The sequence below is a fragment of the Stegodyphus dumicola genome, chromosome 1 (genome assembly GCF_044657685.1).
Source record: "Stegodyphus dumicola isolate Sdum_Otavi_A_Nest chromosome 1, ASM4465768v1".
Lineage (NCBI taxonomy): Eukaryota > Metazoa > Arthropoda > Arachnida > Araneae > Eresidae > Stegodyphus > Stegodyphus dumicola.
In genome coordinates, this window is record NC_140768.1 from 88,422,612 (window position 1) to 88,435,967 (window position 13,356).

General features: G+C 30.0%; 1 protein-coding gene across 3 annotated transcripts in view; it reads right to left on the reverse strand.

Moving 5' to 3' along the window:
• The window catches only part of Nct (Nicastrin), a 102,005-nt gene that overhangs the window by 49,420 nt on the left and 39,229 nt on the right, over positions 1-13,356 (reverse strand). For all 3 annotated transcript variants that reach the window (XM_035370005.2, XM_035370003.2, XM_035370007.2), the window contains 4 exons: positions 12,856-13,013; positions 8,152-8,287; positions 4,342-4,448; positions 2,891-3,061 (listed from right to left, as the gene is read on the reverse strand). In XM_035370005.2, coding sequence (XP_035225896.2) covers positions 2,891-3,061; positions 4,342-4,448; positions 8,152-8,287; positions 12,856-13,013 — 572 coding nt within the window. The remainder of the gene's footprint in view (positions 1-2,890; positions 3,062-4,341; positions 4,449-8,151; positions 8,288-12,855; positions 13,014-13,356) is intronic.

Here is a 13,356-nt window from a genome sequence, read left to right on the forward strand (position 1 = left end):
TTCATTAAAAAAAAAAAAAGCACTAAAAGCAAAAAATAAGCACTAAAAACAAAAAAAAAATAAGGGCTTTAAAGAAAAAGCAAGCACCTATAATGGCCTTTATATTTTATTTTGAAATATAAGGACTTATAAGCACTTGTAAGGACCGCTACGAACCCTGAGATAGTATTATGTACAGTAAAGCAGAACAATGCTGTATGATTTTCATCCTTATTTTTACTAACACTAGTTCGAATTCCAGGTTGGAGGTATCTGGAACCTGCTATCTTGAGTTTATACAGGGTTTCACTGAAATTTCACTTTTAATTTTTCTCCATTTCTCTGACCAAGCAAAATGAATTAATTATCATATTAAATATAAATATCTGAATAATTTTTTGCACTTGCTACAAAATATAATGATGTAATGTAAAAGTTTATTTTATTCATTACTGTGAAGGAAATAAGGGTTAATAATTTATACGAGCCACATATTTAAGCCCTTGAAAAACAGTACACAGAATTGTCTACCGTTTCATTACGTCTAAGGAAACAGACTGTCTACTGTTAACAGACAGAATTTTAAAATGTAAGGAAAAAATTTTTAAATTATTGAGGAATATGTTTATTCTCTAAAAATATATACATACATAAATAAGTAAATATAACAAAAGACCATTCTTAATAAGCACTACAGAGTGACAATTACTGAGCTATAAGAAAAAAACATTTGATAACTTTTGAATCATTGGCAAGATTCAGTTAAAACTTGGCAGTTGAATGCACTGCAAGTTGGGAATTTATTTGAGCATGCGCACTTGTATTGTCGTAGTTCATTTTACATTGCAAATGTCAAAATATAGCATTTCAAAATCTATTATTCAAGGAATAACAGCCCAGTTGCATCTCAAAACAAATCTGCAACTGAGTACAAGTTAGAGACAACTGGTTCAAGTGTTATAACAATCAAAAATCTGATTAAGAAGCTCAAGATAACTGGTAGTGTTTGTCATTGCAGTGTTGGCAATGCTAGCCATGGAGCAAGTGTGAAAGTGCTTGAAAATATTGAGAAAACACAAACTGTGTTTCAAAAAAGGCCAAAGGGTACTAAAATGGTTGCCATATTTTTCTGATCTGAACCCTTGCGACTCATTTTGGTGGGGGAATATTAAAAACAAAGTTTATGTGAATAATCAATCCTGAGACCATCACTGAGCTCAAAACAGCAATTCAGAAGTTCATTAAAAGCGTCTATGTCTAAACACTTCAGCGAGTTAGTTTAGCAGAATTTTGCTCTTTGTCTGTGCCACATCATAGTCACTAATAGCAAGCATATCGAACATGTCATAAACTAAATCTGAATACTTTAGTTACTTTTCAAATTTGAATAAAATTTTTGAACTAAGTAGTTTTTGAGAATTTGATTTTTTATTTCATATAGCTCAATAACTGTCACCCAGCTTAATGTTTCAAAATAAAACAAAACATACTCAGAATTATATTGAACTGAAAAAAGGGTTTAACTAATGTAGTTAATTATTCATTATAACATACAACCATACAATATAGTGATTTCTAAATTACACTACAGAAATAAGAAATAAAACAATTACATTTTTTAGAAAAGACGTGAATAGCAGCTCACAAACACGTAGCTAGGAAAGCTATGGATTGATAAAACTGGATACAATAAAGTGGGTAAAATAATTTTTTATCAGATAAACAAAAAATTGAAATAATATACTTTCTTTTTTTAAAAGGTAATTTTTGTTTAGTGGTTAGTTTTAAAACAAACTTTTTATCATTTGAGAAGAATTTTTTTCTTTAAATAGTTCCTGCTTATTTAGGGAGGAGGGGATTCCTATTTGTATTTTAAATAGTTTCCTCAATTTTATCGAATCATTTTTCATTTCTCTGACTTTCATCGATTTTCCAGAATTTTTTAAGTGTATGGGAAAGCCTGTTATGTAGGAAATTTGTGTTTTTTTTTCTCAAATTCTTCTGAATTATTATTTATGACTTAATGAAAATATGTATTGGATTTATAAAATATGACACAGCACACAATGACTATTTGCTTAAGAGAAGAAATTCCTTTGTATGACTTAACAACAAATTCACTTGAATTCATCATGCATACTGGAGTTGAACTACCAGTGTTTAGCAGTGTTATCTGCTCAACTAGATTAAAAAAAAAAAATTCATTGTATTGTAGAGAAGTTTTGAATAGTTGTGATTTAAGTCGCTACTACAGATGAGGGAAATAATGCGCCACCACACTCTTTGAACCCAATTTTATCTTATCAAGATTTTGCCTTCCCCTAATCTCAAGTCAAATAACTGAAAATAAACACTCCAACAAACTATATCAGTACATGACTTTCTCGTTTAATTTTGAAGCTTGATTTGCAATGCTCTGTCTTCCTCCCCCCACCCAAAGATTTAAGCTTAGATTGTTTCAAGAAACATGCTATCATAGTCAGTAACAGAAAAAAAAAAAAAAGAGAGAAGTCAGTTATTCTGGAGAAGATGCACAGTAAAGATGTTGACTCATTTCTATCTGTAGTTCTAAATATTAAAATGATTAAAGTATTATAAAAGTAAAACAAAAACAAAGTATAAGCCCATATAAACTTACTTAGTTATCTGATTAAAATTTACATATTTTTAAGTAATAACTGATTCAGAATGGACTATCCAAAAAGAATTTTCAGCAGTACCACTAAAGGAAATACTACTGGCAAGTGTGTTAATTGTCTCTAAATTACAAATAAAACTGCTACAATTAAACAAAACACTCAGGTAAATGATTAATAATATTAAAAAGTAATATTATGCTATTACACAATCACCAGTTATTTAACACTTAGTTAAATATATTTATAAGAGAAAAAGTAGGAATAAAAGTTACTCCATTAAAGATGATAAATAGGACATTTCTATCAGGGCTGGGACCTTTCTTTTTCAGAATTTCTTCCCTCAAACCAGCCATATTTTTGGCTACCGTTAACAGAGTCACCAAGCCAGTGACTGTGGAATGAGCCCCTGGAGCTAATTTATCAAACATAGAAAAAGCATCCAACTGCAAGAAAAAGAGCATATTATCAAATAATAGCTAACATATATTAAAATACTAAAAAATATTTTTTTTAAATTTTAATCCATATTATGCCATTTTCTTCTTCATAAGACATTTTAAATTTGGCTAAGAAATGAAATTAAAATTTAACAATTTAAAGATCTTCTGCAATAAATTATAGCTACACATTTTGAAAAGTTAAGAGCAGTGAAGAAAGTTTTAATGAATAAATATAATTAAGAATTTACATTGTTTCATATATATAATAGTAATAATAAAGTTTTACAAATGTAATAAGAGCAGTTCATTAAAGTTTCATAAGTGTAATAATATTAAAAATTTATAATAAAGTTTTATAAGTACAATAAGAGTTTATAATAAAGAGGTTAACATAAAAAAATTGCACTCTAAAAAATCATTTATGTTCTGACCCCATACCTACCTACGGAGCACTCTCATCAATTCCAACTAGTAGGGGCTAGTGAAATGATTAAATTATGAGGAATCATCAATAGTAATCTAGAAATAATTTCTACCCTTTTTAGGAATCCTATACTTAATGTTAAAAATTTGAAATAGAATTTTTTAATAATTTTATTTAATGATATAAATGTGTAAGGTTTATTTTAGATTATACCTTTTTCTTTTATACTTATCTTTCCTGTAACTTTACTTCTTCCTCAGTCTCACCAGAATATAATTCAGGTGAAGTTTCAACAATAAGCACATGTGTAGTCTAGAGACAAAGCATGAAGAAAGTAGTTTATTTCATAAGCTGCTCACCTATTGGCCAGTCTAGTTTGGGAAAATATTATTTTGTATGTGCTAGCTTTTATCTTCAAAAATTGTGGACAGTAGCACATAGGTTGTTTAGGCACTAAATCTATTTGTTGTGCTGTATACAATTAATAATTCCAAGACCCAAGTAAAAAGCAGTTAAATTTTAGTTGTAACTATAATTAGTGGTTAATCATTATTAGTTATGTTTTACCTGTTGTCTATTCTCTTAAGAGTAGTTCTAGATTTCAAGTTGAACATATCTGTATTTTGGATGTGACTGGTCAGTGAGAAATTATAATTAACCTTATAATCGTCAACGGATTATTTATTATAGTTAACCTTATAATCATCAATGAATTATTTATTATACTAGTCATTACATTAAACAATTCATTTTTGATATGACGTGTCTTTATATAATAATTGAGCAATATGGAACATTAAAATTAAAAAATTGTAAACTAGAAAACAAATTACTTTTAGATAAAGAAAGGAATACTTACCCTAGCTCCCACTATTATGACAGATTTATTTCTAATTTCTTCACTTTTGTTAGTTGGAAATAATGAAGTCAAAATGTTTTTGTCACTTAAAGGATCACATGTTTTAACTGTAAAACAGAAAAAATTAATATCAGACAGCAAAACTAAAATTACAATAATTTATATACTAATTTAAGGCAGTTTTTAGCCAACTTAAACATCATAATTGATAGGGTTTATTTATTTATTTTTTTTTTCAATGTACACAATGACAGATTTAATAAAAATTTTGTAACATAAAACCTAGAACACAAACACGTGGCACTGATAAACCCCTAATTGAAATGCAAGGTACTTACATATTTTTCTGTCAACCGTAAAAATTGGTGGAGATCCTTCCAAACCTATGTTAATAATTCTAGCAGAACTTTGAAGGCAATGATTATTTTTTATTTAATCAGATAATAAACAGATACAAGCTACAGACACAGCATGTAAAACTTTAATAAATATGAGCTTTGAGATTATCAGACAAACAAATTCTTTAAAACTTAAATTACTACAATAGCCAATTTCATAAAGGCTACAAAAACAGCAACAAAATAATTGCTAACCATGCAACCCATAAATTCACTTAAATATGAATATAAGAGATGTCGCATGTTTGTGCCACCCAGACTGGCCAATGATGCTATATTAAAGGGCTCGAGTTCAAATCCTGTAAATGGACTGCAGACATGGATGTTTATATGCAAGTAGACTTATATGCATACTGACTGTGTGGCAAGGAGACACTAAAAAACATGGCAGACTGAAAGGTCTCAAGTTGTTGGTCCAGGGGAAGAGGAGTGGGAGACCTTTGCTCCTCCCACTCTCCTTTTTCTCTCTTTTAATTCCTAATTAGAGCAGAAGCTTAACAAATTAGATAGGTACAGCTGTTATGTGTCTTTTAAAGAGACACTGTAACACACGAGATTTTTCTATCAACTTGACCTATAACCTAATCAAAAAAAAAAATCATTGCATTGTGTATTAACTGGATTAACCCTGAAATAAAACTAAGTAGTGGACTGGTGAAAGACATGAGCACAAATAAACATACCATTGACTGATCCAGTAGAATATGATTATTTATTTAACTCTTAAGCAATTTATATTTTAGAAAAATTTTAACCAGTCAGGGAGAAATAATTGAATAAAATAAAAGGTATACTTTAACAAAATAAACTCACAATTTTCCTTCAAAACATTCTGCAATATCAAACATTATATTGAATTCATAATGGTAAGCATAATCATTTACATTGTATGATAGAATAACATACCCTCCCCGGGGAGAAAAAAAAAAGAAAATAATATTTAACAATTTACACTTTGCAAGAGCATTCCACACAGAATAAGCATTTATGAACTTAGTTACATAAACAAAATGATACTAATTTCTTATTGCACATTTTAATTTTTGAGTTTTGAGATGAGAGAATAAACCGGAATGATACTAATTCTTTATTGCACATTTTAATTTTAGAGTTTTGAGATGAGAGAATAAACCGGGTAAAATATTTAAAAATAAAATCAGGCTTTACATCTTAACAGACAACTTATTCCAACAACGTAGTAATGAAACCCAATTAATTGCACCTGATATAAAAATCTTAACGATAAAAAAAATTTTTCTGCTTTAATTAAATTATTTAACTAATAATATATTTCCCTACCCATTCTTATTAAGTTACCTATAATAAGAAAAAAAACTTTCTTAAGTACAGAAGAAATAGTGCATAATAAAATAAATCAACCATTAACTATTAAGAAAAAAATAAATAAAATCACTTAGCTGTCGCTTCTAGGAGGCCTGGTTGGTGAGGTGGTCAAAGAAGAATTTCTTAATTTAACAGGTCACAACTTAAAACCCAGATGACTTGTAGAAAGTTCTATGGAAACTACTGTCATTGAATTTCTTGAAGTATAAGCGTAAAAATTACTTAAAACCCGGATGGCTTGTAGAAAGTTCTATGGAAACTATTGTCATTGAATTTCTTGAAGTAGAAGCGTCACCAGCATTGACCTCAGTTGAAGAAATTTTAGTTGGATGAATTCTTGACTCCTTAAGGACTAGCACTGGAGCAGGTTATCGACAATTTTCAGCATAGATAGCATCCTTGAAGATGGCTCTGCAACAGGTCATCAGTTTTGACAAGATTTTTGGTTTTGTCTGAAGATCACCGAGTGCTGGACATAAGCCGTTGTTAAAATATTTCATGTGGGTATTCACAGCAGATAGAACATTTGAAACTTATTGATAGTAAACGAAAAAAAAAAAATTATGCAGATGAAAATAAGGCTGAAGAAAATTAATCTGTGGCATTTTTCTTTCGAGGGCAAGAGCCCCGTAGATCACGCGGGAGAAACTCCGCCATTTCTTCCTTTTAGCCGGCTCGCAGAGCATGCACCTCTAATCCCTGAGAACAGCTTAATTCGCGGCTCAAAAGTGTAATAAGTGAAAAAAAGTCAAAAGTGACCTCATCCCACAAAACAACCCGTTAAAAGGGAGAGCACCGGACTGCCAACTTGGCCCAACTCACTCCTCGCCAATAGTTAAACCAATTACAACTACAGCATTCCTTCGTGTTAGCAAACTCGCCAAAGCCACCACTTTGAAACCCCAACGGAAATTCTAAGTCGCCAAATAACCACACCTAGTGAAGGAAGAAAACTTCGAATTTAAACAACCCTGTAAGCAGTCCCAATGAAGGAACGCTGAAACTCGAAAAAACGACTATTTTACCGGAAAAAAGAGCACTTCTTCCCCAAAAGGAGAAATCACAATGAAAACGGAAAAAGAAACTATTAATTAAAGCTCATAACTAAAATGCAATTAAAGTTATGAAAACGAAAGTTATGTCAAATTAAAGAGCTAATTTTTCTGCAATTAAAGATATTAAATACTAAGAAATCAAATTAATTTTTAACCTGAAAAACTGAGTTTATTACACAAAAATTTACCTATATCCATTGTCTGAGTGTACAAGATTGAAGATGCAGTTCGCGTAAACTCGAATAGCTGAAATAGATTACACTAGAATTATTAAGCCAAATAAAAGAATATAACCAAACTTGTTGTGTAGCTCAAATTTTGAATAATTACAAATTAAAATTTTGATTTTTATGAATCACTTAATTAAATTAAATTCGCTACACAACATTCCTCCTATGATCGGGAATTTTTGGCTTTTATAAGACCCACAGACAAAAGAAAAGGTTTACATAACAAACCAGTTAAGAAAAAAAAATCATACTAGGTCTTTGTACCACGTTAAGTGCCATAGAAATAATCAACTCAAAACTAGTTGTCACGGAGAGCAGTGATAAAAAAAATTTAAATTCAATTACAAAGCACAAAGTTTAATAAATTAAATTCAAAATCTAATTCCAACTCGAAAAACCAAGAAAAGACTAATTATTTGGCTTCTTAACAGTGAAATGGTTTACGTTTGGAACCAATACTGAAAATAGTAGCAAAAAAAATTTCAAAATTACTCTTTTAATCACACTTTTGAAAATCCAATTTTTAAACATTAATGGGTTAATATGAGAGCAAAAAGATTAATAACTTTGCTGCTAAATTTGACAAAATAGAGTCTGTGTGGCAATAAAAAACTATAGAGTGCAGTTAGCAATAATATAAAAATTTTTTTTATCAGAAATCAAAATATTGATATAAAATGTTAATGAATAAAATATAAGCCTAGTATCCCATGAACTTTAACTATTATTATTTAGAAATATGATTAAAGTGTCAGACTTTTTTAATTAACTTGAGACACATACCTTCATTCAGATTAGCAACAAGCTTATTACGTCGCATGCACGTGTTGCTGTCCTTAGCAGCCAACATAACACTTGTCATCTGAACAGAGCAAAGAGGCCAATCCTTCATTGTACCATTATTGAATTTTTCAAAACACTGAAATACGTATAATGATATTTCATTGTGTGCATGGATGTAAAAAAAAACTTAAGTCAAATCACACTTATAAACTACATAAAAGCTTCACAAAATTGTTACATCTGATTCCTTTCTTATTGATGAATAATAAATTACTGAAAATATTACTTAAAATTTACAAGTAAGTATCCAATAAAAATCAAAACCAATTTCATTTCTAGGCAACATTAAGAAGGAACTGAAATTATCTAGACTATTTTTTCAATGCAACCGTATCACTGAAATATATTTTCCTTCATATGTATACAAGCAATAGTATGGAGTTCTGTTGACTGATCCCTAAATTAATGAAGAGATGCTTGAATCACTACAATCAATTAAAAAAAATTTTCCTTTAAGAGCCAAAGGTGAAAATTATTCACAATGAAGTCACAGCTGTAAAGTGGGTATGCCAGTACTACCAGTGGAACTGGGTAATACTGCCTTTTGATGTTTGCATTATTATGTCTTATATTATTATGTTACAAAATAACTTTATTGAACAATAACGCAAGTTTCTTGAAAATGGAATACCAAACATTATTAAAAAAGGTGTGTGGAACAGTATTCAACATTTACAGTATCTGATTTTTTTTTCTTTTTTCTTTTTTTTCTTTCTTTTTTCTTTTTTTTTTCTTTTTTTTTTTTTTTTTTTTTTTTTTTTAGAAATCCAAATACACAACACAATTTTGATCTCAAAAAACTACTGTTGTGACATTACCCATGCAAAATCCTGTACAAAATTTCATTGCAGGCAGTTAATCTGTGTTTCCATTACATTGTTGGCCACCCCTTTTATATAAAGATGTATAATTAAGCATCCATGCTTAACTGTTTATAATGATTCAGCACAGAAAACTGGCAAAGTAATGTTTCATACAGAACCAGGACTTCTTGACAATGTCAAATTTTAACATGCTTTCAAATTATAACCAAAATTTAGTAATTTTCAGCATACATCAACAAAACACTTTAAAAAACTCAAGGGTGATCCCTGATGATTATGACTACAGAAGTTTTTCTTACAATAGTAATGATTCAAACACAGTAATTTTCTAATCATTCAAAATCACCTACTTATAATAACATTTTTCAGTCAATTTACATGCGAGTCATTCTCAATTAATCCAACGACCATCATAAAAGTCATAATTTCAAAAACACGCGGGCATGCAACAACTTATTTTTCTAACAATGCATGATGAATTTCAGAAAGGATTTGAATCTATTTTCAACAGAAATTTCATAATCTGTGTTCCAGATTTCATTCTGATACCACCTTAAACACCACAAAATGAGAAAATTGGACTATAAATATCCAGATTCTGCCCTTAAGAATATGTAATTCACTTTATACAATACTATGTGGAATCTGACACTTTACATAATACGAGGGCCATCCAGGAAGTAGATTACGTTTCCGTCTGTGTCCGCTAGGGGTGGCGCTAGCGCGGCCATCTTGGGGTCAGAGCGTTGCGCAGCTCAGTCTGCATCTAGCCATGCTAGTGAGAGGTTCATGCTGTGCTCCGTTCAGATACTGTGATGGTTTGAAATGTCTGCGTTAATTGAAAATCCTGCGAGGTGCGCTCAGTAATAAGGTTTCTGACTGCAAAAAACTGTAAACCGATAGAAATCTATCGGCAGCTTCGTGAAGTGTATGGGGACAACATTATCACTGAAGGTGGAGTGCGTCAGTGGGTCATAAGATTTCAAAATGGCTGAACCAATGTTCACGACGAAGATCGAAGTGGGAGACCCAGCATAGTGACCGCCGAACTTCTCGAAAAAGTCGATGCTAAAGTCCGTGAAAATCGAAATTTCACAATAACGGAACTTTCTTTGAGTTTTCCACAAATTTCGCAAAGTTTGTTGCACGAAATCATCAGCGAAAAGCTTGGTTACCACAAGTTTTGTGCAAGATGGAAGGCAAGAAGAGGTAATGAAGTGGTTGAAGGCGCAGGCGGCCGAATTTTTCGACGAAGGAATTTCCAAGCTCGTACATCGCTACGATAAATGCCTTAATTTGTATGGTGACTATGTAGAAAAGTAGTATTTGAGTGTGGCTTTCATCTGTATATAATAAAATTTGTTTCCTATACTTTGTTTATTTTTTTATTCCAAAACGTAATCTACTTTCTGGATAGCCCTCGTATATGGAACTTCCATCAACAGAATATCCAACATACGTAATTCACTTTGGAAGAGTTACTAAATAATTTTTATCTTTGAGCTTAAGGACAAAATCTGAACATTTACAGAACATTCTAAATTAAAAAAAAAAAAAAAAAGATAAATAGATAGACAGATAAATGAATAAAAAAATATGCTGTGAATGTGAAATATTAAAGACTGTCTCCGGACATTAAAACATTGAGTAAATATATTATTTCCGACCAAATCACATCACAATTTTTTATTAAATCTTTATTTGTAAAAGCACTGTTAATTTAATAATTATTTATGTGATCTTACATAGCATAATTATTTATTAAAACTTACAGATTAAAATAACTAAATTCTTCTAACTTAGTACATAAAATTAGATTGGATTGGATTGGATTATTTAATTATGGCAAAGCACATGAGGGCTATCTGCCTAAAGGTACGGATGCCTTCGTGGAGGACTTTCTAAGGGGGACTGGCTCGTATACACGTTACACATGTAGAAAACCATGAAAATACCCATGCAGCCAGCCCATTTACGGGGTTCGAACCTCAGATCGAACTACCAGCGTTCAGCATCTTTACCACTTGGCCGCTGGTGGGCCATAAAATTAGAAATTACATCTAACATACTGAAGATAACATTAAGTAGTTCAATTTTCTTCAGCATCACATTATTTAAAATACATAATTTATCACATATGCAAGAATTTCAGTGTATTACATGTGAATGTAGTATAAACTACAAGAGATGAGTTTCAAATACTGATGTTCCAATGAACAGATTATGTTAATTACAATTTATTCACATCAAATATATCCCCTATAAGCGAAAACTGCTGAAAATAGAAACATTAGAGATTTAAATTAATTGTATAACGCATTTTCAATACATCTCAGGAAAATGTATTTCATTGTATGGAGAAATATGCCTATGAGTAATCACTGATGTAGTGATTTTTGATCCAAACAAAAACCAAATTAAATGAAATCACATAAAAAATCAAAAATATTTATTTATATACCTAAAGACATATAATTTGCACAGAATCTTCTTGTATGGCACCTAATTCGGCATTTCTAAACACACTATTCATTTATTATTTTACACAGTTATTTTCTGCTTATTTTAATGCCATGCCAAATTTATTATACTTAATAGAATAGAAAGAAAAAGAACAGCACTTAACCCTCTGAGTGCCATGCCCGACTTTATCCGGTCATCAGACTTTTTGTCACATGGCATATATTATCTCCTCATTAAAATATTTTGTTTTCTTACTTTTTTAATAAAAAATATCTTAATAATTGTAGGTTTATGAAAATAGAGACTAAAATAAGTAATTATACAAATTTAGCTAATAAATGCTGTTTACATAGAGGTCTTCATGACAGATATAAAATCCTGTGCTGTTCAGATTAAATAACCAAAAAGTTAACTTGCAATTTTATGTTTTCATGTTAGAGTGAAATACTTCAAAGAACAGTTTACAACTAGCAATTTTTAAAAACTAAAACAATATACAAATGCTTCATTTTTTAATAAAACAAAAATCCACTGTTGCCAATTCATAAAGTCTTCCACCTTTTCTACTGACAAATTAAAATTCAACAGAGAGTTTCAATTTTTAAAAGATCTGGCATCTGTTTAGCATTTATTTTGCTATAGGCACAAGATATTATCAAAACATTAAAAATTATATTAACATTTACATAAAATTAAAAAAAGGAGAAAGAAATAAAAAAGAAAAACATACAAAAGACTGTGATCGTCTACACTCTATAAAATTTCATTATAACAATTTGATTTTATTTTGAATGCAAATGGCAGCATGCAAGAGAACTAGAATTTGAAATTTTACAATTGAAAAAATATTAAAAAATTATTTATAATAATTATGATAAAAAATAACATCACAAAATGCAATTTAAAAAATTTACAAAGACAAATGCAAGATATTATGTATTATTAACTGGCATCAGTTTACTTTCACATTTGTATTTATTTATGCATATTTTATTACTAACTTGCATTCTTGGGAATTTTGGTCAGCTTTTTAATTAGCTGTTAAGTATTTTAGTTTACAAATGTAAAAAAAACTACTATTATTCAAGTTTTGGAATTTATGAACATTTTTCTGCATTTTTTGTTCTTTAATTTATAAAACACATTACAAACTAATCTAAACCTAAATAAATGCATATGCACTCTTCATGAAAGTAAGGGGGATGATTTCCTAGCAATGGTAAAAGCGGTGCATGCAACAAAAAGAAGTTAACAACTATACTAACTGCAAAAAATAACACCTCTTCAGTGTATTAAAATGATAAATTTTGTACAGAAATACTACATATTCAAAAGGAAATTACATTAGATAACTTACATTTCTTATACTCTGTATATTAGATTCATTGGTGATAATGAATATAGGCATTCCCCAATCTTCAAACATCATACCTAGGGCTTCATTCTCAGGAAGGCGATTCCATTCTGTTTTATTGCATGCTGCATATTGCTGGTTCATCTTCTCTGTGTAAAAACCTGAAACATTTTTAAAAAAACTACATTTATTAAGATTTCAGATTCTTCATAAAAAGTTACACAAAACAATATTTCACAGTATGTCAGTATCTAAGCTATCAATGTTCAAGGATATTCCACAGTATAGCATAATATCACTCATATAACTAAATTTATATTCCACAATGGGTCTACAGAAGCACGTTACAGAAAATTTAACCAGGCTAGTTGATGCAGGAAAAGTATTTCTATTTTTCATCTACTTTCAACCAGAATATTACATCCCAAAAGTTTAGAATATCAGTTTTTTCTTTTTGTTTATAAGAACAAGTGTCTAAAAACTTTACAGTTACATAATCTCTCT